At 38.6% G+C, this 26,079-nt stretch overlaps 5 protein-coding genes across 10 annotated transcripts in view; 2 read left to right on the forward strand and 3 right to left on the reverse strand.

Moving 5' to 3' along the window:
* Window positions 1–70: 70 nt before the first annotated feature.
* ftr84 (finTRIM family, member 84) lies at window positions 71–12,511 on the reverse strand. The gene is made up of 7 exons (XM_044113815.1): window positions 11,765–12,511; window positions 10,671–10,766; window positions 10,312–10,545; window positions 9,883–10,039; window positions 9,743–9,799; window positions 9,587–9,640; window positions 71–1,369 (listed from the first exon to the last, which is right to left on the reverse strand). Exons 1-7 carry the CDS (start codon window positions 12,341–12,343, stop codon window positions 825–827), a joined length of 1,722 nt encoding a protein of 573 aa, XP_043969750.1. The 5' UTR covers window positions 12,344–12,511; the 3' UTR covers window positions 71–824.
* A 2,618-nt stretch (window positions 12,512–15,129) lies between these two features.
* On the forward strand, window positions 15,130–19,884 carry tppp2 (tubulin polymerization-promoting protein family member 2). The gene is made up of 4 exons (XM_044113863.1): window positions 15,130–15,322; window positions 17,815–18,006; window positions 18,390–18,543; window positions 19,248–19,884. The coding sequence occupies exons 2-4, from the start codon at window positions 17,816–17,818 to the stop codon at window positions 19,437–19,439; spliced, it is 537 nt and encodes a 178-aa protein (XP_043969798.1). The 5' UTR covers window positions 15,130–15,322; window position 17,815; the 3' UTR covers window positions 19,440–19,884.
* Window positions 19,885–20,832: 948 nt separating this feature from the next.
* On the reverse strand, window positions 20,833–22,129 carry LOC122829364 (ecto-ADP-ribosyltransferase 5-like). 4 transcript variants are annotated; one of them, XM_044113850.1, is made up of 3 exons: window positions 21,967–22,129; window positions 21,769–21,853; window positions 20,833–21,666 (listed from the first exon to the last, which is right to left on the reverse strand). In XM_044113850.1, the coding sequence occupies exons 2-3, from the start codon at window positions 21,832–21,834 to the stop codon at window positions 20,926–20,928; spliced, it is 807 nt and encodes a 268-aa protein (XP_043969785.1). In that variant the 5' UTR covers window positions 21,835–21,853; window positions 21,967–22,129; the 3' UTR covers window positions 20,833–20,925. The 4 variants fall into 4 exon arrangements, with proteins under 4 accessions (XP_043969785.1, XP_043969787.1, XP_043969786.1 ...); XM_044113852.1 differs by having other exon boundaries at window positions 20,833–21,663; window positions 21,967–22,128; XM_044113851.1 differs by having other exon boundaries at window positions 20,833–21,663; window positions 21,769–22,100.
* The window catches only part of LOC122829353 (ecto-ADP-ribosyltransferase 4-like), a 74,293-nt gene continuing 69,748 nt past the window's right edge, over window positions 21,535–26,079 (forward strand). The window contains exon 1 of one of the 3 annotated variants that reach the window (XM_044113835.1): window positions 21,535–21,651. The gene's annotated coding sequence lies outside the window, so the exon portion shown is untranslated. Of the gene's footprint in view, window positions 21,652–23,895; window positions 23,994–26,079 lie in introns of those variants that run through there. The other 2 variants (XM_044113836.1, XM_044113837.1) reach the window with 2 other exon arrangements.
* LOC122829358 (ecto-ADP-ribosyltransferase 5-like) lies at window positions 23,709–25,658 on the reverse strand. Its single transcript, XM_044113843.1, has 4 exons — window positions 25,509–25,658; window positions 24,775–24,877; window positions 24,539–24,684; window positions 23,709–24,433 (listed from the first exon to the last, which is right to left on the reverse strand). Exons 3-4 carry the CDS (start codon window positions 24,653–24,655, stop codon window positions 23,717–23,719), a joined length of 834 nt encoding a protein of 277 aa, XP_043969778.1. The 5' UTR covers window positions 24,656–24,684; window positions 24,775–24,877; window positions 25,509–25,658; the 3' UTR covers window positions 23,709–23,716.

Consider the following 26,079-nt stretch of genomic DNA (forward strand, 5'->3'; position numbering starts at 1 on the left):
CAAAATGACACACACAGTGATTGGTGTGATCTGTCATTGAAAAAACAATGAAAACTCAAAGGAGCCAAAAGCACTTCTTCTAATCTTTAGGAGTTCTTTATTTTTCAATACACACAAGTCTAGTACTTAAATAATTTTCTCAACATTGTTTATTTATTCTCACACTTAAAATATATGTGATACTTAAATTGCCAATACATATTATCTAAACACACAATGTCACTGATGAAATACTAATCCAAATAAACACAAGTTTAAAAAGAAAAACAAACTAAAAAAGCCCATCAAACCAAGTCATCTTTTTGGACTATGGGAGGAAGCCGGAGAACCCGGAGAGAACCCACTAATGCACTTGGAGAACTTGCAAACCCCATGAAGACCGGACCCAGGCAGGGGTTGCATCCAATTCATTTTTATTGATGATTCTTAACCCTTTGATAATGGTACTTTTAGCAACATCAAACAGTTACCATAAAGAAAAAAAAAAATATGGTCTCACTGTACAGCATTCGTTAAGCATTAAATAGCTAATAAAATTAGTTGATTCTTATTTTAATCAGTTTAAAATATAAGAGAGAGACAAAAAGTTAATTTTACTTACATACTACATTTAACATTTTAAAATTAGAGAAGATGCTTGAGAAGACATGATGGTTGATGCTTTGTAGTTTTACATCAACTGATCACTTATACAGGTTAAAGTCTAGACTAAGGAGATAAAAAATTGTTTTCACACAAATTGTCTTCACTTTATCATTTCATCATTAACAAACATTCAGCTGTTTGAGTACAGGAACTTTGACGTTAATTTTTTCCCTTTCTTTTTAAGTATAAGGCATAGTGCTCTGCTTCAGCTGGCAGAGGGTAACAGAGGAGCCAACCCCAAAACCAGCAAATAGAGGCTCACTGAACTGAGCTCTGAACCTGTGGATGAGCTCCATTGTATTGGATATTGAATAGAAGGCCAAAGTGTTGCCCGCATAGTCCAAGTACACACCTATCCTAGCGGCCCGGGGAGCGTCAGGCAGATCTTTGTCTGCTTTGTTGTGCCAGGCTGAGTATCCCGAATCAGAGCAGAGGAGACTCCACGACTTGTCGTTGTAGCCCAGAAGGCTGTTTGAATTTTTGCCCTTGCGACTGATGCTCTTGTAGGCCACACCGATGGAGAACTCCCCGCCCCACTCGGCCTCCCAGTAGAACCTGAAGCCAGACAGAGGCTCCTTGCACAGCACCTGGGAAAAGCCATCGAAGCGTTCCGGATGGTCTGGGTAAAACTGGGTCGCTTTCTTTCGAGTGACTCTCTGATTGCCATCTGACAGCACGAGCTCTTTGTAGACGGTGTTTGAATCAAAGGACAGTCTGACCGCATCTGAGAAGAAAAGGAAAAACATCCACAGTGCACATCTCTTACTATTCACCTGCAACCACTGTATGCTTTGCTTCGAAGTCCAATTTGCATGTTCAAGTCAAGTCTGATGTCTTTCATCCCGAGTCTGAGTCCAATCATAAGTCTTTAATGTGAAGTTACAAAATGAACATTACTTTTTCTTTATTCTTCAACTTCATCTTTAACCATGTCATAACACTTAATTTAACAAAATTAACTTATTAATTGCATAGAATTCTTTAAATAATTTTTTTTTCCAAAAGGCAGGAATTTTTTTAATCCGACAGGCAACAAAAGTTTGCATTAACGTTTAAAGAAATTGTAGAAATAGCTTCACACCATGTCAAATATCTGAATGAATCAAACAGGAAGTGCTGCTATTTTTAAGAACCTAGTTTATGAAATGTCTAGTTTAACAGAGAGAAAATATGAGACTAGTCAAAAGGTTTTTTTTCTAAAGCAACACAAAGTTATTTAAGTAATGAGCCATTAACTGACATACGAGGGCCCCATATGTCCTATCGCTTGACATTACCAGGGCCGTGCAGAGACCTATGGAGGGGCAGGGGCTCAAATTTAAAAAAGGGCACATTGGACAAAAACTCAGTACAACAACGTAGCAACAACCCATATTAATCAAGAATCTAATTGGATCCTTCTATATCATTGCCATCATCCGGGGACATGCAAAGTAAATATAATCTATATTTTCCCCAACAGGTATAAAGTTTCTGTTTCTGCTGCTGACGATACTGGAGGGCTGAGCTGATCTGAGACTGTAGATGTTAAACAGACCAGAGGAGAGAAGGTCAAAGGTTATAAAGTTATGACATAAGCTAATTTGCTGCCATTTTACTAATTAAGCCCTAATAATATCTATTTAACCTCTAGAACAACCTGGATGCAGAATGATTTATAGATCCAAAAACCTCAAAGGGGTTTGATGTTAGCAACTCTGAGACCTAGAATTATAAAGAAAACTCAGTAGCTGCTGGTAGGGGCCATTCAGGGGCCTCCAGACACTCAGGGGCCTCCAGACACTCCGGGGCCCCTAGAAATTGTAAGACAGGCCATAGATCTAAACCTGTAGGATCATTTATAGAGAATGACAATGTTACTAAATTTTATTTAATGCATTCAGCTGAGAAAAATAAAAAGTACATTTAGGATTTAATTAGGACGTTTACTTTGTAAAAGTTTAAAGAATCATCTTGATAGTTTGATTGTTGTTACCATGGCTACAATATGATGTAATATTTGTCTTTGAATTAGGTTTGTTCACAAATACATCACAGCAAATAACCAATAATCAGTGATTGATTTTAAACTTGGCCAATAAACCTGGTCTCCCTCTCACAGATTCACCTTATTGATATTTAAACATGTTAGTGATGCTGAGGTTCTTAGTAAGACGGTTCTGGAGGGAGGGGGGTTCTGTCTAAGGCCCCATATTACCTTGGACCGGCTCTGCATGAGCAGCTGCTGCAATGCCCATCTCTGGACTCTACCTGGAATCGACCTGGAATCGACCTGGAATCTACCTGGAATCCCCCGGTGGCCCCTGTCAGTCCGCCGATGCTTTGGAGACATTTTGATTCATTTCATTGTGGCATGTTTGGCTTTTTGCTGCGATTCCATTTATTGCTGCAATATTTTCTCTGAGATTCGGCCCAAATGCTCTGGGCCAAATCTTCCTTTAACACTTGAGGTTCTGCAATAACTTCTACAGCCGCGAACCTCCAGCCCAGATCCCGTCAGCAGCGGCTTTAAACCGCCTGGTAGAAACGTTAAGGAGAAGCAGAGCAAAACAGTCAGCAGGTGGTATCGGGGTGGTACCGGGTGGTGGTGTACCGGGTGGTGGTACCGGGTGGTACCGGGTGGTAGTACCGCGTGGTGGTGGTACCGGGTGGTGGTACCGGGTGGTGGTACCGCGTGGTGGTGGTACCGGGTGGTGGTGTACCGGGTGGTGGTACCGGGTGGTACCGGGTGGTAGTAGTACCGGGTGGTGGTACCGGGTCTTTGAGCTGCGTTGTGATTTGCGGTGGACTGACTCAAGCTGCCTGTAGTGAACTGGGCTTTTAGCAGAATGATGAAGTTAAAGTCAGAAGTTTTCTCTGCAGCAGAATCATTTCTGTTTAGGGGCGAGGCGGATTTTGTTCCGCTATTGCAACGACGATTTTAAAAATATACAAATTTTTTAACGTCATCATCAGACCTACGTTTTTATTCACAAACCAATGTATAAAAAATATTCTTGCCCATAATTTGATAGTTAGAGGACACAGATCCGCCCCCCTCCTCCTCACCATGGACCCGCTGTGTGAACAACATGGAGGCTCTGAGAGTTTTTATTAGACTGAGGGCAGCCTGACTAGTTTATTTTGCTAACTTATATTTAGCTAAATATTATTGATGAGGGGCACAAACAGGCCTTCTGACATACAGATTAAAAATAAAAAAATTTAAAAGAAAAATTTTTGGAAAAAAAAAATTTAAAAAGGGCACTAGGGGCATCACGGATAAAAAGGGCAAGGGCTCAAGCCCCCTACGCCCCTCCCTCTGCACATGCCTACATATGTACACATGTAGATATATATATATATGTATATACGTGTATATATATATATGTATATATGTGTATATATGTATATACGTGTATATATATATGTATATACGTGTATATATATATGTATATACGTGTATATACATATGTACATATGTGTATACGTTTACTATATGTATACGTTTACTTTATATATACGTTTATATGTATATATTCATATATGTATATATTTATATGTATATATATGTTATTTATATATTTATTTCAGGGTTAAAGAGTTAACTGCTCCAACCAGACCCAATAAAGGTTTTGTGTCTTTATTATTTGTTATATTAAAGACACATCATATCTTAATTTATTGAATAAGACTGTCTGGCATTCTCATGTCAGTTTTGTCTTTATTCTTAGCACTAGAAAACAAAAGGCCTCCAGTGACTGTGGGTGCATCAGCACTCTAACCTCTCCTCTGCATCCCCACCAACTTGCAACACAAAGTTACTCCCTTAGCCTAGAAACTTCTTTTGCTGAATTGTCAAAAAAAATCGGACACCAGGAGAAAAACTTTGCATCCAATCCAATCATCAATCCATTCATCCAATTATCCAATTGATAATTGTTACCGTCCCTCATCCTGAGCAGTAAAGTAGAGAGGAGCAACTCCCTTTTAACAGTGAGTGAGACACAGAGGTCAAATCAAAGACACCAATTAGCCGAATCACTTTTTTTCCTGAAGGTAGAACAAACCGGAGCACCCGGAGAAAACCTACGCATTTAGTTTAAAGATTGATTTTAACGTGTGTGTCCATTTAAAGAACGTCTCCAACAGTTGGTGAACGAGACACAAAGGTAAAATTAAAAACCAATTAACCGAATCAGTTTTTTTTCCCGAAGGTAGGACAAACCGGAGCTCCCGGAGAAAACCTAAGACTTTAGTTTTGTTGAGGTTGGTTCAAGTTCTTGAGCTCATCTCATTGCGGCGCTCTGCCTGGTTTCCCACCATCTTTTCTCTGCTCAGTTTTCAGAGATCGTTTCCTTCCTGCCGATGTTGACGACACTTCAGGTTTTCGTCCACCAGGGGGCGTCGGCTTGAGCTGATTAATCTTTTCTTCAGTCATGAGCTTGTCCTCTTTAAAATTTGGTACCAACTTGCCCTCACCTAGAGGCAGAGTTTGATAACGGATTGACCTTTTATCAATCGGTGGAAGAAAGATGACTTTGTTATCGGTTTGCCTCTCAACTTTGATTTGACTTGTAGGAGTTTCGACAGCGACATCAGTTTTATCCTCTTTGATTTTAGATTGATTCAAATCCTCATACTCCTTCTTCAAATGTTCATATGCCTTCTTCAAATCATCGTATTTCATCTGTAGATCCTCCTCTTTCATTTTGGCCATGTAATAATTGTCTTTCAGTTTGTGCATTTTTTCGACGAGTTTCTCAGTGTATTCTCTGTCCCTCTGTCTGTTTTCCATCAGTGTCTCCACCTGACCATTTAGGGCTTTAATTTCTTCCTTCAGCTTCCTCCAGTCAGATTCTGGGTGGGCAAAACATTTCTTTTCAGTCATGTTCAGGGCTGCTATCTGCCGTTGCAAGGCTGAGAGCTCAGCGTTGCTCTCATCCTGCTTCTTCAAGAGATTAGTCTTCTCACCTTCCATTTTCTTCAGATGGTTGATCAATCTCTTCCGTCTCATCTTTTCTTCTATTAGGATTGGTTCACAGATCTGCAGCCCCACTTGAAACTCTTTCTTAGTTGTAAAAATTATGTCCTCTTTTTTAGGTTTGGGAAGATTCTTCAAAATGTCTTTCTTTTCCTTTTCTTCCCTTTCCAGCTTTCTTTCCAGCTCATCTGTTTTGCCCTCCAGCCGTGTGCACCGATCTTTATGGTGTGAAACCTCCTTTTTCAAAATACCGATGTCATCTAACTTTCTGGACAGCTCAAACTCCAGTCTCTTGATCTCATCTTCTCGCTGATCGATTATCTTTAAGTCGGCTTCACTCCGATACTCCACTGCATCCTTCTCCACCAAAATCTTCCGAAGCTCCAGTCTTGATTTCCTCTCCAGGTTTTCTAAAGAGGTTTCCTGCTCCATGACTCTCTTATGATACTTTTGATTTTCCAACCTCAACTTATTCCTGTGGGATTTTTGGTTCTCGATCTCTCGTTTCAACATCGGTATGGTCTGATTTTCCAGGTTTTTGATGTGTCTGTGGGATTCGGTTAGCTTTACGGTGAGTGAATCCACGTTCTTCTTCAGATGCCCAATTTCCTCCTGAGCTTCATTCAGCTGTTTTTCCAAGGCATCCTCCCGTCTCAGCATCGCACCGATATCTTTCATGCGCTGTAACCAATCAAGAACCACCACGACCAATTCATCTTTACTCAACCGAAGAGCTTCTTCTTCGTTTAGAGTGAGGGTTGTAACTCCTGACATTTTGACTGTCCTAGCGATGTATTAGAAAAGCGACCAAAAACTGTAATGCTAACTCCAACGTGTCCAAGCTGCTACTTGACTTCTGACCGTTTGATTCAGATGCTGGATATTCAAGGCGTCTGTCTCTTATGACATCATCATGGACAGAAGCCTCGTCACTCATGACATCAAAACACTTTGACATCATCACATGACATTAGTGGAATAATGTCATGTATGCTGTGTTGCCAGGCAACAGCAAAGCCAGCTCACTTGCCACCTTATTCCTGGGAGGCTTACTGTGTGTAACAGGTGGCACCATTAGGTGGCGCTCCCTCCACAGCCTGAGCCTCCATAAAAGGGAAGCTGGGAGCGTGGGGGCCAAGTGTCAATTTCCTGTGTGTGTGACCAGGTGTGTGTTGGGCCCACGCTGTTTGCTGGCTGTGGGAGGTTTGGAGGAAAACTGTTTTAAATTGATCCTCTTAATAAGTTTGTCCTGATGTTTCCATACAGGGCCGCGTTATTATTAGCGTTCCGGTGGCAGCGTTACCTGGGCGTGTGGTTGTTTGACGCCGCGGGTTGGCTTATACATTTGTCTCTTTTAATCAGATTGAATTATATGTTTTTGTTTCTTATATTGCTTTTATTTGGCAGGGCTGCACCAGATCTACTAGACCAAGTTTGACTTTAGAGTGCTGGTTTATATGATGTTTTTAATGTGTTTTAGATTGACTTGATTAAAGTGATTTCATAATAAGCTTTAGTAATTTTTATATTTTTGTTTTTACATTTTTATCACTGCTTCCTGCTGTCCTTTTAGAGTTTGATTTTCTTTGTTGTTAGTCCGCCCAGTCTGGATTATTTGTCTCTCCTTGGTGTTTGTGAGGGCGGGCTAACAACCTTTCATTTAGTTTCTCTGTTTTGTCCTCCGTTTGTCGCCGTCAATCTTAAATATCTGAGACCTGATCCTGTTTGGTGTGATCTTGAGTTTGGATTGCATGTGATTATTTTGCAGTGAATCGAGTGCAGCTTAAGTTTGCAGTGAACATTTTAGTGGTTTGTCCGCCTGAATGCTGTTTAAATTTGAGTTGAACATTATGGGATTGACAACGAATGGATAAAGTTAACGGGAATCCCTTTTATTTGTGTAATAATAAATATTATTAATTAACTTCATTCTGGTTGTTGTTTATTGCCCTTCGGCTTGACAGAATCATAACATGAATAAAAGTAAAAACCTACCTGAAATATGGTTGCAATGTCCTCAGTAGTCATATCTTCACCTCTTAAGTTTAATCTTTTATTCCCACTAAACACAGTGAAGTTTTCCACAGTGTGCGCAGTGAATGCAGCTGGTTTTTCTTCTTTTCAAGTTTTATTGGCGGTTAGCAAAAAAATGCGGGTTTTTCCCTCCCCTCCTGTTTTGTTCTTGCGGTTCTCTTGCATGGTTGATGTACGTGGAAGAGAACTTCAGACCGCTGGTCAAAAAATGTTATCGTGAAAACTGAAACTGAGCGTTTGTTATCCGCTTTTTCCATTTTCGTGTTGTGCACTAAATGGGAAATCGGATAACGAGCCGCAAATCCAATTTCCAATTTCGGTTTGATAAACAAAATACGAGTCTATTTTCGTTTTTTTTTTTTTTGTTTTTTTTTTTCATTTCAAACAAAAAAAACGAAGAACTGCCTAAAAACACATGGACCTTTTGCCTCGCAATAAACTCTCGCATATTGATGAGGAAACGGACTGAAATATGACCGAAGAGGAAACTTTTAAAGATATTCCTAACATGATCACGTTTCTTAACCATGTAAGCCCTAAAACGGGGTTTATTTTGCAGATTAATTTAAATAAATACGGTTTTTACAGCTTTATTGAGACATAAGAGTCGAACAATTTTCAGTCAGTGTCTGATCAAAATGTTCTCTGCAGATGGTTTGAAATTCCCCGATTTTTCTTTTAGCACCATAATAACTTAAAACATTACAAAACAGAGGCCCATGATGTAGAACATTTTATATCATCCTTAACTCTCTTGTCTATTCATGTAGAAGAGATGCATTTTAATTTCTGAGCCTGCCAATATTTGTATCCCCTGTCTATTGTCCTGTTATATGAAACTTATAGTTGGATCAGAAGTGTCATTACGTGGAAAAGATAAATCTCTCTTAATTCTTTATTTCTCCATGTTAGCATGGGGAAGCATTTTGGCAAAGCCTATTATTATCCTGCCAATATTTGCATGCCCTCTCTATTTTCCTCCAGTGTTATCCTACTGATATGAAACTCATACCAGCAGTTAAGGGAATAAATGTGATTATGTAGAAAAAGTTATTTCACTCATAACTGTTTGTTTCTTCAAGTTTGGAGGGGATGCATTTTTTGGCACAGCAAATTTAACAAATTTACATACACGCCTCTACGTTTTTTTATTCAGCATTAACTTGTTCAATGGATAAAGATCACCACTGATATCTGAGTGGCTGTGTCTCCTCTGACTCCCAGCATCACCATAGCCAGAGCTGAAGAGATGCTGAAAGGAGAGAAGAAGATGTTTGCGGTCTTCTTGTCCTCACTCAGCTTTCTGAGCAGAGCTCTTGGAGGATCCCATAGTTTCTGATATGAATAAATGAGGTCAGATGTGTCATTATTTATCCTTGTCCAGTTGTACCAGTAAAATACAATGAAAATCCCATCAAAACCAGCTCTTTTTTTTTTTTTTACTGTTGTCAGAACACCTTCTGAATATTGATAGGGTTGTCATAAGTGAAAGTTGTACAATGAAACTTGGGCCCAGGCTGAAGTGAGACTGCAGAGATTGAGAAACTTCCCTGCACCACACCTCCATCTATCCTGAGGCTCTACAAGAGCGGTGGTGTGATGAAAGCAGACGGAGGATGTAGGGGGAAAAATGACCTGACTGGCCCCGTGATGTCCAATCCACTAGATCACTGAGCAACTTGCCATTTACATTTTACAAAGGAATTAAAAAAATCGTCAACTAACTGTTAATGCTTTGAATACAGCGAGCAGCTGATGCCGAGTTTCTGTTCACACATGGATGCAGGCACATGGAAAAAAGGGCACTAGGGGCATCATGGATAGAAAGGGCAGGGGCTCAAGCCCCCGTCACCCCCCCGTCTGCACGTGCCTGGACATTACCATAGCAACCAGTCATTTGTAAACACCACAGTAACTTAAACATACAAGATGAATCACACTTACATCTCAAGAAGTCTGTTCTGGATTTTGGCTCCTGAAAATCAACCCTGGAGGGAACTATGTGAATGACAATAAAGAAATTTTTGTTCGATAAAAAGGTCCACCATTTTAGTTGTTGCTCCAGAATTGCCAAATGTCATTGAGTTTACTAATCCTTACCTTTCAGGAGTTTGTCCCTATTTCGTGGCAGAAGTATATACACAGGAGTTTCGCTGACTGTAAGGAATATCTACGTTAGTTTGTCACATGATTTTAACTTCAGTTCTGGGCTTGTACAAGTATTTTCTACACCAGCTTACCCGTCTTGGAGATCTTGCTCAGTTCCTTTTTACAGATGTCATCCAGGCTTTCTTTCATCTCTGTGGCTGTTTTGCTAATTTCTCCAAAGGAGAATTGAGGGTTGATGAGAACTTTAGGAACCATGGCCTCTGGAGGAACACACAGGGTGGGAAAATTCTGTGTGACAAGGAAGAGAAAGGAAAGAGTTTCGTCCAGAGCTCTGAAATAAAACTGAGGTGCAGCTTAGTCTTGACCTGGTTTCCACCCTGTACACTTGAAATATATAACAGAAATGGCAATGCAATTTTGGGATGACGAGAATCCCTCTATCAAAAACCAACAGATTGAATCCAGTATTTTGAATGAATGCTTCATGTCATTATTTTCTATTAGGAATACTTGAGTGTTAGAAATGTGTCAGCAAACAGATTTGTCTGATCCTTTGGCACCTGCAGAAAGTGAATGTTGTCTTCTGTTTCCAGGATCTGTCGCAGCTCAGCGTCTCGCCGCTGCAGCTCCATTATCTCCTGCTCAAGGCGCTCAACGTAGCCATCAGCCTGCGTCATGGCCGCCTGCATGTTGGCCATTATCATCTGATTGATTTCAGACTTCCAGCGCTCGACTGCCTGCAACATCTCATGGAAGGTCTTATCGCTTTCAGTCTGCGCACGCTGGGCAGCATTCTGAAGAAATAAAATAAAATAAAATAAAATAAAATCGGATGTCATACGGGGTAAGAATATTCTGAGATCCGGCGTACGGCGGTGAAAGGTAAATGTTGTACTTGTTTCTATAATGTCTGACTTACTTTTAGAACATCCACATTGTGCTTGAGCTCCTGCAGCTCTTTCATCCTCTCTGAAATGATGTGCTGCACTTCGGACTGGGTCACCACCAGAACTTTCTGAAGGAAAAAATACACGTCAACATGTCGTTTCACATCACTTTAAGGACAAGGTACTTTTAGCCGTAATCACTGTTTTTCTCTTTAGACTGTACAAAAGTGTGATTTGATTTTACATTTGAAGCAGGATAAAAGTCATAAAATTCTCTGATTTAGATTTCAATAGTGCCTGCCACTTGGTATCTAAATGCATAGCTTTTTTTAGCTTTTTAGTCCTTGCCTTCTAAAAAAAATCCCATTTTTGTGAACCAGCAACTGATCGACAAAGACCCACACATTTCTCTTCTGATCCAGAACAGATTTTGAACCAACTTTCTCCATTAAGTTTGACAATTTCCTATCAACTTTATGTTGTAAGCATGCCACGGTCCCTTTTTGTATCTCTTTGCAGAGACTCTTATTTTAAAATAAGGAGATCAAGAGAACTTTGCACTTTTATGCAGTGTGTTTGTGGTTATACGACGCGCTGACCTGCTGTACCTACGCAATGGTGAAAAAGACAGAAAAAGGTTTCTACATTTTATGTAATGTATAGGGGTGCTGAGCTAGAGGGGCGCCAAAATGATGGCAGAAAAAAATATTTCTAGTTGGTGTGTGATATGTTTTTTCCTTTGAATCCTGTTGTTGTCTGATGACTTGGAGCTAAAAATAGAGAGGCAGAAAAGAAAGGGGTCAGAAAACAAAATTGAACTTTTCAAACTTTTAAAGGCGGTTGACAGACAGTAGGTGAGTTTTGTCAGTCTATCCAAAAGAAGCTTGTCAATATTCCTTTATTGACAATCTTCCCACATTAAATCCTCCCAAATGTTACAAGTAAAATAACATCTCTTGGTTGTCTTGCAACTTTGTGCTGTAGCTACAGATGCCTGGGGTTGCTTTACTGTGTCAGCATACAACTCAGAAAGTACATAGCTGCGCCCCTGCATGTCGTCCTTACAAGCCAAAGCTGTTAGAACTCACTTGTTTCTCTAGAACTCACTTGTTTCTCTAGAACTCACTTGTTTCTCAATGCGCTCGTCTTCCGCTGAGGCAATGTTGTGGCTGCGGTGCTCTCTGACAGTACACAGCACGCAGATGCACATCTGGTCAGAGCGACAGAACAGCTCCAGGCCCTTCTCGTGCTGGGGGCAGATCTTCCTGTCCAGGTGGCCCGTCTCGTCCACAAGCTTGTGCCTCTTGAACGTGGACGACTCGTAATGAGGCTTGACGTGCGTCTCGCAGTAGTAAGCCAGACACATGAGGCACGACTTGACGGCCCTGTTGCGGCGGCCGACACAAAAGTCGCAGTAGGATTCGCGGCGCATGTTCGGGAAGGGGGTGAGCTCCGGAAGCTGCTGGCGGGGCTCTTGCTGGTGCTGAACATCGGGCACGTTACGTCTCAGGACGGGCCGTGGAGTGAAAGACGCGCGGCACTGAGGGCAGTTGTACACGCCCATGTGGTCGTACTGGTCCCAGTAGATCTTGATACACTCCAGGCAGTAAGTGTCCCCACAGGGAATGGTGACCGGGTCCCGGAGTCCATCAGCACACAGGGGACAGAAAGAGTCTGGTGGGAATGGGAAACCGGAATCAGCCATGTTTAACTAACCAAGGTATCCTGGACAGTAATTTGTTTTTATTCCAATTAAGTTCTTATGTGAAATAGCAGTTAGTCAAATATTCCCAAAGAAAGGTCCACAAAGAGTTACTCCATGGGCACGTCGGGATGCCACCGATCCTTCTGTAGGAACGCTGTTCTCTTTTCTGCTGATATTTAAAGGCAAGGCTTTGTTTCTACCACAAACAGTAAACTGATCTCTTCCCACACAACTGGTTTTCATTTTCTGATCAAAAGTCCTGACGTCTGCTCCCGTGGTGAAATTTGCTTTTCAACTTGAATATTATCTTTACTCTTAAAGTTAAGGTCAAGAAATCCGCAGACTAAAATAATCTTTTGCCACCTAAAATATAAGTGCGTGACTTATGAAGAGTGTGATTTGTGTTCTTCATGTAGAGATTGTGAATGATTTCAGGCAAGAGTGATGGATATATTGCAGTTTAAATTAAATATAAAAAGGGCTACGGGATACTTATTTTCTCCATTAATCTTCAAGTGGTAAATGGACTGGACTTAAATATAGTTAAAAAAAAAAAAAAACAGAAGAAAGAATTTTAAAGTTCAATTGGAATTAAGGATTTTACAGGCTGCAGGGCAGCCAATATGTGAGGTTTCCATTACCAAAAAATTAATATTATTCATGAAAAAAAAATGCAGTTTTCACTTTGTGGTCTGTGGAAGTTTGAACCAAAAGTCCTTCACAACCTTTAGCTTTTCATATGACTGAGCAGGGAGTTTCATGGTGGTACCTGATTCCAAAACAACAGGTTTTGTTTGTCATGTGAACAGGGGCCATGACATGTGGGCTCTCTCAGGAACCAGTCTGGATGCTTACCACAAGGTGAAAAGAACCCTGATTACATAACGGACAATACATAAACAAAAAAGACAAACTCCTAACATCTCAGCTTATGTCTCAGTAAATATATAAAAATTCATGTATGTATTTATAAATGTATATGTTTTTATACAATGTGTCCAGTGCGACAGTGTGGCTCTTAGTTGATGTCTGAGCGCCAGCGTGAAGCCCAGCTGGTTTAATCAAGCAATCAATCAAACAAACTTTATTTGTATAGCACATTTCAGCAGCAAGGCATTTCAAAGTGCTTTACATCAAATCAAACACAAAAATACAATGCAACATAGAATCAACAATAAAAACAACATCAAGTCAGATTCTGTCAATAAATTTGTAATTGATTACGTTTCAAATACAACTCTAAACAAGTGGGTTTTTAGTTGAGATTTAAAGGAAGTCAGTGTTTCGGCTGTTTTACAGTTTTCTGGAAGTTTGTTCCAGATTTGTGGTTGATAGATGCTGCATGCTGCTTCTCCTCGTTTGGTTCTGGTTCTGGGGATGCAGAGCAGACCAGAACCAGAAGACCTGAGAGTTCTGGAAGGTTGATATAACAGCAGCAAATCTTTAATGTATTGTGGTGCTAAACCATTCAGTGATTTATAAACTAACAACAGTATTTTAAAGTCTATTCTTTGAGCGACAGGGAGCCAGTGGAGGGACTTTAAAACTGGTGTTATGTGCTCTATCTTCCTGGTTTACTTTCACAAGTGGAGCGTTACAGCTTTCACTATCATGCTTCATCTATTTTGTACAAAATGATTTATTGTTGTTAATTTTAATTTTATTTTTATTTTGTCATTATAAATCATGTTTATGGTGGCCCTGAGGTGCAAACCACGAAACGAACATTGTTTTGTGCTTCGTTAATGTTGTGTTGCTCAACATGCACCTCAAGGTCTTTTGAAAAAATCACAAAATATGTTGCTTTGTGAGATAAATCAAGGTTTAATGTATCAAAAATAAACATATCCTTATTTATATGGTTATATGGTTACAGTTAGAAGAATTTGTGTTCTTTGTTACAGTATCATTTTGAAGCAGTTTGTTTAAGATCACAGTAGAGCAGCAAAATGACTTCAAGGTTTAAATTTTTGACAACATAAAGGTCCGAGGTTTATTTAAATTTCCCATTAAGGACCAGCTTTCTGTTGTCTATTCTCTTTGTTCTATGAAGGGCCGCTCTCATCTTTCCCCAAACAAGGCAGCTCTTGTTAAAACAATGGCCGGAGAGAAAAACAAGCGAAAGCGAGAGAGTTGTAGGGGGATGGATGAGGGCAGCAGTCAGCTGGGTTGTGAATGTACTGGTGAAGAAGTGGAGACTTATATCTGCATAGCAATACAAAGCATTTCTATATGTGATGAATTCCAAAACCGGAAAAAAAAAAAAACATCTAATAAACAATGATGGAAAAAAATGAGCCAAAATAGAAATTGTCAGTATTTGTTAAAATTACATTTAAAACATGCAATTTTAAGGAGTTTACTGTCTATCAAGATAGCTCTCATCCTGATAGCTATCCTATCAGGATGTATCGGCTATGTAACACCAAAAAGTTCAATTATTTTTTTCCATAATTATTTAGTCTTATTATATTTTAAAAAAATAAATTAGCCTCTAGGAAGAGGAAAAACAGAGAAAACATGGAGTTAAAAGCTGCAAAACTGAAGAGTAGTAGGAGAATGTATCAAAGGCTGGAAACCTCACTATATCCTCCAACATTTGAATGACCTTAAGAATAAATATATAGGTCCACATAGACTTACAGTATTATTGTCATGGCAACGCGAGGGCTTACGTATAGGATTGGGATCTGGGATGCTTTCAATGCCTCTGACAAAGTCAGTCTTTTCAATGAAGCAGGAAGCTGGTGAGGCTGAACAGACACCAGGAGGGGGCTGTGGGGGAGAGAGCACCAATGACGTCATTAACTGTGCTGGTCGGTACTTTCTCCCCTCGAAGCCTCTTTCTCTGTGCCTCATCCTTCCGGGGAAACAAAAAAATCTGGGAGTGGCAGGAAGGAGGAGAGCCAGAGGACGAAGAGGAAAGCAGAGGTGAAGCAGCTAAATATTGACGTTGCATCACTGCGTTTACGACAGCAGGTACGTTTTATGTGCCGCGCTTCAGGCATCACCGCTGTGGCAAAAGGTCCTTGTAGGATTACGATGAAAGGCAGTGGAAGTGATATTTTTAAGCGCTGTGACGCTCGTTGTTGTAGCTCTTGTTACTGTCTATATGTAGAGTAGTACTGGGAAATAGTGACTGTTTATTTTCAGTCACGTCTTTTCTAGTTTAAAGGAGAATCCAAAACATCTAAAAAAAATTCACATTTCTAAGCAGTATGATGTTTGTATTTGTGGGCAGTTTTGTTCACCTGCAAACCAGTGGAAAGTTTTGAGGCGAGAGATGGGGTTATGTGAAATATTACTTCATATAGGTCCTGCAGAGTTGAAAATATCTTTCACTGTTGATTCACATTGATCACCTTATCTTTAGTTGAACAATCCGCTTCATAGTTCACTTTAGGATCATGGTTTTATTTCATACCAACAGCAGCTGTTGCACTATTTTATTGTACATGCAGACTTAGCTGTAGCAGAGAAGAAGAATTGAAGCTCTGAACAGTTTCGTTCAATCACTGTAGATTGAGGAGCAGAGAAGCCATTTGGAAACTGACTTGATTGAATTAAATTGGCTTGAGTGCAGCTGCTGTAGCACTTACATAATGATGGATGATAGCACTGTGTATTAATGTGTGTGCGTGCGTATGTATGTGTGTGTGTATGTATAGATAGATAGATAGATAGATAGATGGGTGCAGCAATTAACTGCTTTGAAAGTTAAAAGGAGTTTTTTTTTATAATTGATGCAATATGAGGTGGGAAGCCAAAGGAGCTGTTGTAGAACAGGTGTGATGTGATAAATTGAAGTGTGATAAGAAAGTTAAGGGTGAACCAGTGCTTTATTTCAGGAAGATAATCAGTGAGGGACGAAAGTGGAAGCATAGAATTAAGTTTGGTTCAGAGATAGAGCTGGGTGTCGTCTGCACAGCAGTGACACTGAATACCATGTTGGCAAATGTCCTCGATTTGAAAACACCTTTCTGACAGGCGTCTCTCATTCAGCAAATACAGCAGAGACTCATTTTTAATGGCGTTGCACTTTGACCTTCTGTCATAAATATCAGAGTCGGCTCCAAATGTCCCGATTAGGTGCACTGCACCACAAACCTGTGGATAACTAAACACACTTTAGTTTCAGTTTATCTAGAAATATGGGAACATTCTAAGCCTTTAAACTGAGAGCAAAAGCAAATCATCTGCAACAATTATGTAACTATTGGGAATTGATGTGTTTGGGAATCTCAGGAGGAGACTGGAAAGAAAGCCTCAAAGAAAGTAGCAGAAAACCTGTGTGTGTGTGTACGTGTGTGTGTGTGCCTGCATTAACGTGAAAGGAAAAACGAGGCATTCATTGTGGTCGTCATTTATCTGCAAACAAGCAGACAATTAATTAATGGACCCCTTATAACTTTAATTATGATATGAAATTTTATCATTTGTCTTTAGATATTTTAAAGCAGTCCCCTTCTGGATTTTTGTGTTACATTTAATGCTAAAATTACTAGGAGACATGTTAAAAAATGTGTAAGATACACGTCTTGCACATCAAAAACATGATTTTTAAACATTTTCCCTAGTGCAACTTTTTGGGCAGATTTTTTTGTCATTGCAATCATTTCATGAAGATTTGAGTATTAGATTCTGATAATTGTTCAATATAAAGCTTTCAATGTTTCATCTGTCCTTGATAATTTAGTACAAAAACACGCTTTTAAACAGCAACCACTTTGTTCAATCATCAGTAGTCATCCATTATCAGCACCACTTCATATGTAAAAAAACAAAAAAAGAAGTAAAGCTGATACTTAGAGATCTAAGGGATTTGTGTTATTAAAGTGTTTTTTATGTTGCAATTTGTAGCTACATGAGGGAAGACGTTTCACGTGTGGAAAGTGCGAGATGTAAAGCATAGAAAATAATCTAATGTGAAAAATGTTCAGATGTGAAACATGTGGGAAACTTTTTCACACGTGGAATTGACTTTGTACAAGGTGACATGCAAGCTTTGACAGCCAAAAAGCACAGTTGACAAATATTATAGCAGAAATATTTCAGATACGACACATTTCCCATCTGGAACTTATATTGTGCAGTAACATGAAATGTGGCATAAATAACCATTGAATACAATCACAGCGAAATGGGTAAGATGTGGAAAAACGTGTGATGTACAGTCAGCTGGGTTGTGAATGTACTGGTGAAGAGGTGGAGACTTATATCTGCATAGCAATAAAAAATATTATAGGCAGGAGGGAAAACTTCACCTGTGAACATTTTCTCACACATCTTAGACATGTTTGCTGTAACTCTATACAACTGCTTTTTGCTGTTTCACATGTGATGGCATCAAAAAATAATAATTTGAACTTTTTGTTATTCTTGTCGAAGTGTTCAGAGAATATCTTCACCATATTGCTGTCATTATTTAAAGCCATTGTTTTCAGTAGTAAATACCTGTACGTCTGTCTCAGCATGGCCGAGGGCACGGTGTCTATGGCAGACGTGGAGACGTCCTTCCAGAAGTTCGCAGTCCATGGAGACACCAAAGCAACTGGGAAGGAGATGAATGGAAAGAACTTTGCCAAGATGTGCAAAGAGTGTCACATTATAGACGGCAAGAACGTCACCACTACCGACGTCGATATAGTTTTCAGCAAAGTCAAGTAAGACCGAAGCGAGGATTAAATTGAAATATATATATGTGTGTATTTATAAGTGAGCAAAATGTCTCAACATTTTGAACAGGAGTGTGTTTCATATTTGGTGATTATTCATACCTGTCTTTCTTTTTTAGAATATTGGAATAACTATTTTGCATAGTCACGTGAAAATGTACAGCGCACTATTTGGTTTTACTTTGCTCAAGGACGTCTTAGAAGCATAATTTATTTCATTTTATTTCAAAGTTTTCATTTTATTCAATTTTTACAAACCGAAATATATCTCCCCTATACATTATCTTCACTTTCACACAGAACCACGATGTGACGTGTCTAATTTTGTCACTTTAAAAAAAAACAGCTGGCAACGCTGTGTGTTTTTGCAGGGCAAAGTCCGCTCGTGTCATCACGTTTGAGCAGTTCACCCAGGCCCTGACGGAGCTGGCTCCAAAGCGATTCAAAGGGAAAGGCAAAGAGGAGGCCGTTCAGCAGGTCTACGGTCTCATTGCTGGGAAGGATCCTGCCAACGCCGGAGTCACTGTAAGTAATTTGGACCCACGTGAAGTTGGCGCCCCCACCGTAATAGAAGCTAACAGAACTGGTGTCAAACCACACACCCTCACAAACGTAGCACAAATGTTCAGCGCTAATGTTGCTGGATTTGGTTAACGTAGGGCGGCTGGTGACTTTTCGACCTTCAAACTTTTATTAACATCTTCAAAGCAAAAGCAGCACAAATGAAATGTTTTGCTGCACAAACCAGCACAAATGTAGTCCAGTTGACTGACACTAATTTTGTCTGATTTGGAGAAGGTGTGGGGGTCTGGATGACCTTTCATGACCCCTGGAAACATTTCATATTTAAAATGATACCAGCACAAACAAAATTTTGCTGCACAAACCTGTGAAAACATTTTACACTACTTTTGTTTTGGGTGGGAAGTCAGATTTTTCCATTTGTGGAACTGAGTTTCTGGCTAAAAAAATTACTTCTTTTTTTTTTTTTTTTGCTTTTTCTTTTGTTCCTTTTGGGTTTTGGATGCTGCAGCTGGATTGATTTTTACTAATGGTTTTTATACCTTGCATTGTTACAAGGTTATTTGGGTTATTTACAACAAGAAATAATTGGTTTAGCTCCAAGCCCTGACTCTTATTTATACCAGCAGATGGCACTAGTGCATAACATGTTCCTTTAACCATGATGTGAACTTTCTGTTTAGTTTTTTTTTTTTTTGTGCCTTTAGAAAGTTGCCAAAGCAGCAGCAGTGGACAGACTGACTGACTCGTCCAAGTACACCGGCTCACACAAGGAGCGCTTCGACGACTCGGGCAAAGGGAAAGGAAAGTCCGGGCGAGAGGACATTCCTGACACCAGTGGATACGTGTCCGCCTACAAGGGTAGCGGCACTTATGAGGAAAAAGTTAAAACTCCATAATCAAAAAAAATAAAATAAAATAAAATTACATAACCAATGCACTGGAAAGTTTTGAGAAGAATAAAATGAGCTAAAACAGCAATTTCATGGTGCATGGCATCTAAAGATATCATATAATGTATGTTGCTGACTGTTATTTAGCAGGAAACCAAAGAAAGAATGCTTGCTTTCCAGAGCAGTTCTGCTTTACTTTAATAGTGCCTCACTATAGTTGCATTCTCCACTGTAAAGGCTTTGAGACATTGTGCTGTTTGACTTAAGCTGTATCGACTCGATGTCAATGAATTGTTAGTTTTGAGAAGCTATACTACTGAGAGCCACTTCTTATTTGCTGCAGTTTATATTCCCATTCTAAAAATAGCAAAATAATAAATGACATTTTCTTTCACGCTGCACTGACATGAAAACAAAACTGCATTAAACTTTACAGATGAAGTTGTGGCAATATACAGAGTGTTGATGTGTTTTATTCCTTCAAAATTGATGTCGTTGCTGTATTTTTAATCATTTGAAGTTTCTTTTTTTATTTTTTATTTTTGAAGTAAAATGAATAAATGAAGTGAATTTTCCTAATCTGGATGACGAAACATTAAAGTCCCTTTTAAGTTTGAAATCCCTGGTGAAGCTCTCCAAATAACTTATAATGAATTGAACTTTTATTGCAGTGATATATCAAATTCCGAAATGCAACCTTACTTTCAGTACAAACTGATGGATGTTTGGAAACATTTACCTCCAAAGGGCAAATGGAGAGGTTTATGATAGAGAAAACAGGTTATTAAAGCACAATGGAGTTTTAGAGTTATGTTAAGAGTAAAAGTCGTATTATAAGAAGAAATTAATATTACAAGAATACCTATACTTTTGGCAGAACAGTGATCAATTATTGCCAGTAGAAAGTCCTAAAATTATGATTAAAAAAGTTGTTTTAATGAGAGAGCAAGAGAGAAAAAGAAAAGCTTTGACAAAGATCTGACCAGACCAGGAAGTCCATGGTTCTTTTTTAGAAACAGTCATTTAAATAATTTGCTGTGTTTCATAATCTGATGTGCCGGAAGATTATTTCCTTGTTCTTAAAACAGATATCAACTATAAATTCAAAAGATATTCAGTACTCTTCATTTGAATGCAGTTTGGTGTAAAGTCCTCATAAAATACAACTTAACTCTCATATTTTAAAAAATCTATTTTGGCCCTACACCGGCAGGCCAGGCCAGGAAGTAGACAGACCCCATAAACCATAGGTTCCGAAAGATTTTCTTCTGAAAATGACCCTTATACTTGAGAAATACTCACTTAGACCCAGAACACATTAAAGTTTTTAATTTTTATTCGGTGCAGAGTGGAGTTTGACTGTTTCCCAAAAGAAAAGAAAAAAGCCTTCGAATGCAGGTTGACATTGAATTGTGAAAATTTATTTCAGTTTACTTCCCAAACTTTCTAAAAATACATTTATACCCGTTTTTGAAGCACAACATGGCTCCGGTCAAAGAAGAGCACAGTTTAGGTTGGACAAAGCTTTCTGCGTGCTCTCAAGTGTAAACACCACGTCGCACGGAAGGCTCTTCGGTTCAGATCTCCTCTTAATCTCCGTCACTTTAAATACCTCGTACGGTGGGATCAAAACTTCTGCTTCCGACTCTCCAAACTTGGAGTACAATGAGACGTCTGCTCCCAAACAGGTGGAAATCTCAAAGCAAGTTTTGTCACCAAACCTGTACGGAAGCTGATAGCCGAGCAGCGAGCTGGAGGTAAAAGAGCCAAAGCGAATCTGCTTATTGAGGACATCTTGGCTGAAGTAGCCGTCGACCCTACGATAGCCAGTCAGGCATCTTTTTAGGGCGCTTCTGCGAGCCCTGAGTCTCTTCAGGGCTCTCGTGAGGAAGAAGTGCAGAGTGTGGTATCTGAATGAGGTTTTGTACGTCATCTTCTGAGTTCTAACCGCGTCGTTGAACTCCGGATAGACTTCGGGTTTGTCCGTCGTGTAAGCATAAACGGCCATGATCTCCTCTTTCGCCAGGGTCCTGGAGGGAGGCTTCCCGTGTTTGGGTCTCCATTTCTTGTTGTAGTGTTTCTCTGCCTCGTTCCAGGCCAAGGAGAAATTTGTGTGTTGGTTTTTCTCACTCGGGAGAAAGTCAGTCCTCACTTTACGCTCCATGTCGTCTTCGCAGCCAGCGTAGGCGTCGTCCACGGAGTCCAGAGCCATGTCCAGGTAAAACAAGCTCTGCTAATAGTGACAAATGTTCATGAAGAGGTTTTTCTTCCAAATCTGATAACCCCTTGAGATGTGTGTTTTGACAACATTAGCCAAGAGGACTTTCTTGCTTACCTTTGCCTTTTCAGTCAAGGCTCCCAACGTTAGCAGCAGTGCTAACCAAACCGCCATCGTTGCCATATAAAATGAGTCGTTGTTACTGTGGAAGACAATTTTCACTTCAAGGTTCTTAAATTATATAAAGTTTGACTAATTTGTAAACAAATGTCTAATTTTTTACAGCTTTTTTAAAAATGCTTAAACAGCTACCACCTCACTCAACAGCATCAGTTCCTGTGGTCATTTTTTACGACAAAAAAATCAATTTTTTCAGAGTTTTCTTGCACATCTAGACCCCCCTTTAGTGAAGGCAGCACTTCTGCATATTTGGCACCAGCTGCAAATCATCTCAATCAGCATTAGTGCTCTTTTAGAGAATCTGGTCCTTGACTGCAGTGAATAGGAAATAGCTGAGATTATTAGAAAGATGATGTAACTGATGCATAGTTAGATTGTGTAAATTAAGTTGTTTTTTTTACTATGTGTAACTTAATAATATTTTAACAAGCTTAGTTTATTAAATCATTTTCAGTACGAAGTATCAAAATATTTGTAATCTTTGAAATCATGTTTAACTTACTCCATTTTTTTCTTTTTTACTTAATATCAGTGCAGTTTAAAAATATTTGTTGTTATTATGTAAGGCAATGTATTTTGTTAAGAGAATCACAATCCAAACCTTCATAATATAATTAAATTAGTGATCCGTTTCCAAAAAGCTAGCTAACTTTTAGCTAACTTTCTTTCGTTTGTTTGCTTTAAACCCATTATATTTCTGACTGATGATGAAGTTTTAATGCAACCTGGACTTCTCTTGCTTGGTGTCCCACATTATAAATGTTCAGTTATTCACTGTTTGATGCAATTCAATAAGTTTATTCCAACCAATTTAACTTTATTATGGCAAAATATGACAAAGCTTAAAATAATGACAAGTCATCGTAGTATGATCTCAAACAAGATATTTGAAATAAATTTGTATTCAGCATACAGATATAACAAGAAGCGTTTACATACATGATTAAATTATAGAACAAACACGTCCAGAAAAGCTCATCCATTTTTGTGAGATTTATTAAAACAGAACTGTCAAGCAGGGAAAAAAACAGAAGTAGAGAGAAAAAAAATACCAGTTATGAAATATTTTTTCTTTTTTGTCTGTTTAAGTTTGTTGGTTCAGTTCAGTAAATGTATATAGAACCATTTCACAACAAATATCTAATATAAAACAGTTAAAATGTATTCATTATCACATCCTACTTATCCAATACAATTCAGACTCAGTTACACATTCAGTCCAGTTCAAATGAAATTGCAGTTTAAAATATGCAAATACAGATTATTATTTTATGGCAGTTGTTAATATTTTTTTCTATCAAACAGGAACAACTATTTGCTTCAGTCAGGTTAGTATCTTGAGCAAGCATTGAGGGACAGTGGGAAGGAATGAACTGCTTTCAGCAATATATTGAGTTTCTAAGTGCCAAAATATAATAAGTACTCAATACATTAATTAATCAATACATTATTTTTTTAAATTGGTGAAATTGTTCAGTCAAGGTTAGCGGTTAATGTATGTTGTAAACAATTTAAGTAATAATTATATAACTTCTTTATTTTGTGCATGTTTGGACTGCCATAAAAAAACCTAAATCTCAGTCTGCCATTATGGGTAGTGACGAAGAAAAGCACAGCAGCATGAGTTTAGGATTACTTTGATGAATTAGAAAAGGAAATGTATATTCCTTTTTTAACACAAAGTTAATTGTAAGACTAACAAATATTTGATGTCCCTTTTATAAAATTTGTTTTACTCTTGAAACTGTTTCGTAATATGAGTTATTCATTCTCATATGTTTTCTATGATTATATTTAATTACTTATAAAAACTAAAATTGGGCAGACTATACCTGACTTATGTCTAACTTTGCACAATGCTACTTTTTTTTTTGGGGACATTTCATCACAAATCTGACTCTTTAAAGAGAGCACAGTTTAAACTGGAACGTGTTTTTTTTGTGCTCTTCACTTTGTAGACAACCTCACATGGAAGGGAATTCTCCTCGGATCTTTTCTGTATGTCTGTTACCTTAAAAACCTCGTACGGAGGGATCAGGACCTCTTTTTCCCATTCATACTTGGAGAACTCTGAGATGTCTGCTCCAAAGCAGGTGGTAATCTCAAAACATGACGTGTTACCGAATATCAAGATATCAAGATAATCATCCCTTGAGCTGGAGGTAAAGCCACCGAAGCGAATCTCTCTGTTGATATCTGTTTCAAATTTGGAGTTGGTTCTCCGGTAGGTGGTGATACACTCTGGTGCATTGGACTTAAGGGAGCGTATGGCCCTGGTGAGGTAGAAGTGTAGTGCGTGATATTGAAATGTGGTCTTGTACTCAGATTTTTGTGTTCGGACCGCCTTATTGAACTCATCGTATATTGCCGGCTGTTCCAAGGTGTAAGCATGAATAGCCATGATTTGTTCTTTCTTCAGCGTTGAGGGGGTCGTTGCCCATTTATTGTTGTAGTATTTTTCTGCTGCAAGCCAAGCCTTTCTAAATTCACCACTTTTCTCCGTATTTAGCAGACTGGCCACTTTTTTTTTCATCTCTTTTTCACAGCCGTCGTACATGTCATCAACAGAGTCTGGAGCTATATCCAGTGGGAATGAGCTGCTCTAAACAGAAAACAAAGGAAACAAGTTACTCATTATTAATATTTATTCTATCCATATGTGCATTTGCACTTATTAAAACATTCCCCAAAATAATGCACCTCTTACCTTCTCTTGTGGTGCTGGAACCCATTCGATTGATTTTGAACATTTGATTGATAGCAGGACCACTGTCCAAATTATTATTGCAATCAAGGCAAAACAATAGTTTTTCTTGAACAGCATGTTAAGGATTTCTGTATGAATCAGTCACTCTATAAAAAAAATAAAAAAAATCCGTTATTTTCCTGTTCCAATTCCCAGTCGAGCAGAAATGACTGGAGTTTGGGACTTTGGTTTGTGACCTGAAACTGTTTTCAAGCTCCTCCAAAACTCTGATGTTGTTCTGCTGTAGCTACTCCTCCATCTTCTTTCTATGGATGATCTTCCCATATCTGAACTAAGATTCTGTTAAGACCAGCATACATAGAGTTATAATAATCCAAGCAAAAGATATGACTTACTTTCAAAAAGTCATTTCTTTGAATGTAGCACCTCAGTTTACTAACGCTTTTTAGCTGGAAAACTCTTCTTCACTTTTTCTTTGATTTGTTTGTCAAAAAAGAGGATTCTTTTTCAGTAGATGCAAATTTGAATTTTAAAATCTACAGTTCTGTTTACTTATTTTTGAACAGTGGCTCAGGGTTGCACTTTTTGTTTAAAATGTTGACAAGCTGATGGTGGCTGGCTGTAGATGATAGCTAAAGGATCAGAGGATAATGCACCCGTAGCTTCATCGTAATATAAACATATGTTAGGAAATATTAGCAAGTTCTTAAGTAATAAAAAGAGCAGGTATCTTAAACAACATTATCAAGAATTATACTATGTGTAATCAGTGTTAAAATTTCTCCTCTACTTTTAATTTACATTGGTAATCTTAGTATTAAGACTTTTCTGTTGGGTTACAACTTGTCATATTTTTGATCCATCAGTTTTAACACCATGTTTTCTAATATCCCTCCTTAAAAAACACGTTTCATTATTCTGGTATTTAATGCAACAAATTTGAAGAGACAACCAAAAAAAGTATCCGTACCTGAGATGTATAAAATTCATCTGTATGGATGAAGGCTGACACGGATATCCTTTAATGAAATGGTAGAGAAAACTGCCAAGAAATGATAAAGATCGATCTTTGTCTTTAATTGTTTTATTTAAAACTTCTGACTCTGGGAGTCAGAGACGTAGAGCCCCAAAATGAAGTTGTACCTTTATATCTTCACAGTTAGTCACATCCTGTCTTCACACACGCATGTATAGGAAAGAACATACCAAAGAGGAAATACTCAGCCCCTTTTAGAAACAGAAAATAAAACTTGACACATAGAAATACACATAAGCGGAAACCTGCTTGCTCTGTGGTTTTCACCCACTTGATCTGATCTATTAAGTGCTCCTGCTTAATGTGCTGTGTTAAAACACTGTTTGTATGCATAAACCTACAAAGGAATGAAACAGACACATCTATGAAAATAATAATGCAGACATATGTATCTGCATTCTCTGCTGGGCTGGTAAATCATTTTCATTGACCTTAAAAAAAAAAAAAACGTTTATTTTTTTTATTCGTTACTAATGTTTATACCAGCAGATGGTGCTAGTGCATA

Source organism: Gambusia affinis, linkage group LG04 (assembly GCF_019740435.1).
Source record: "Gambusia affinis linkage group LG04, SWU_Gaff_1.0, whole genome shotgun sequence".
In the NCBI taxonomy this organism is placed as follows: Eukaryota; Metazoa; Chordata; class Actinopteri; order Cyprinodontiformes; family Poeciliidae; genus Gambusia; species Gambusia affinis.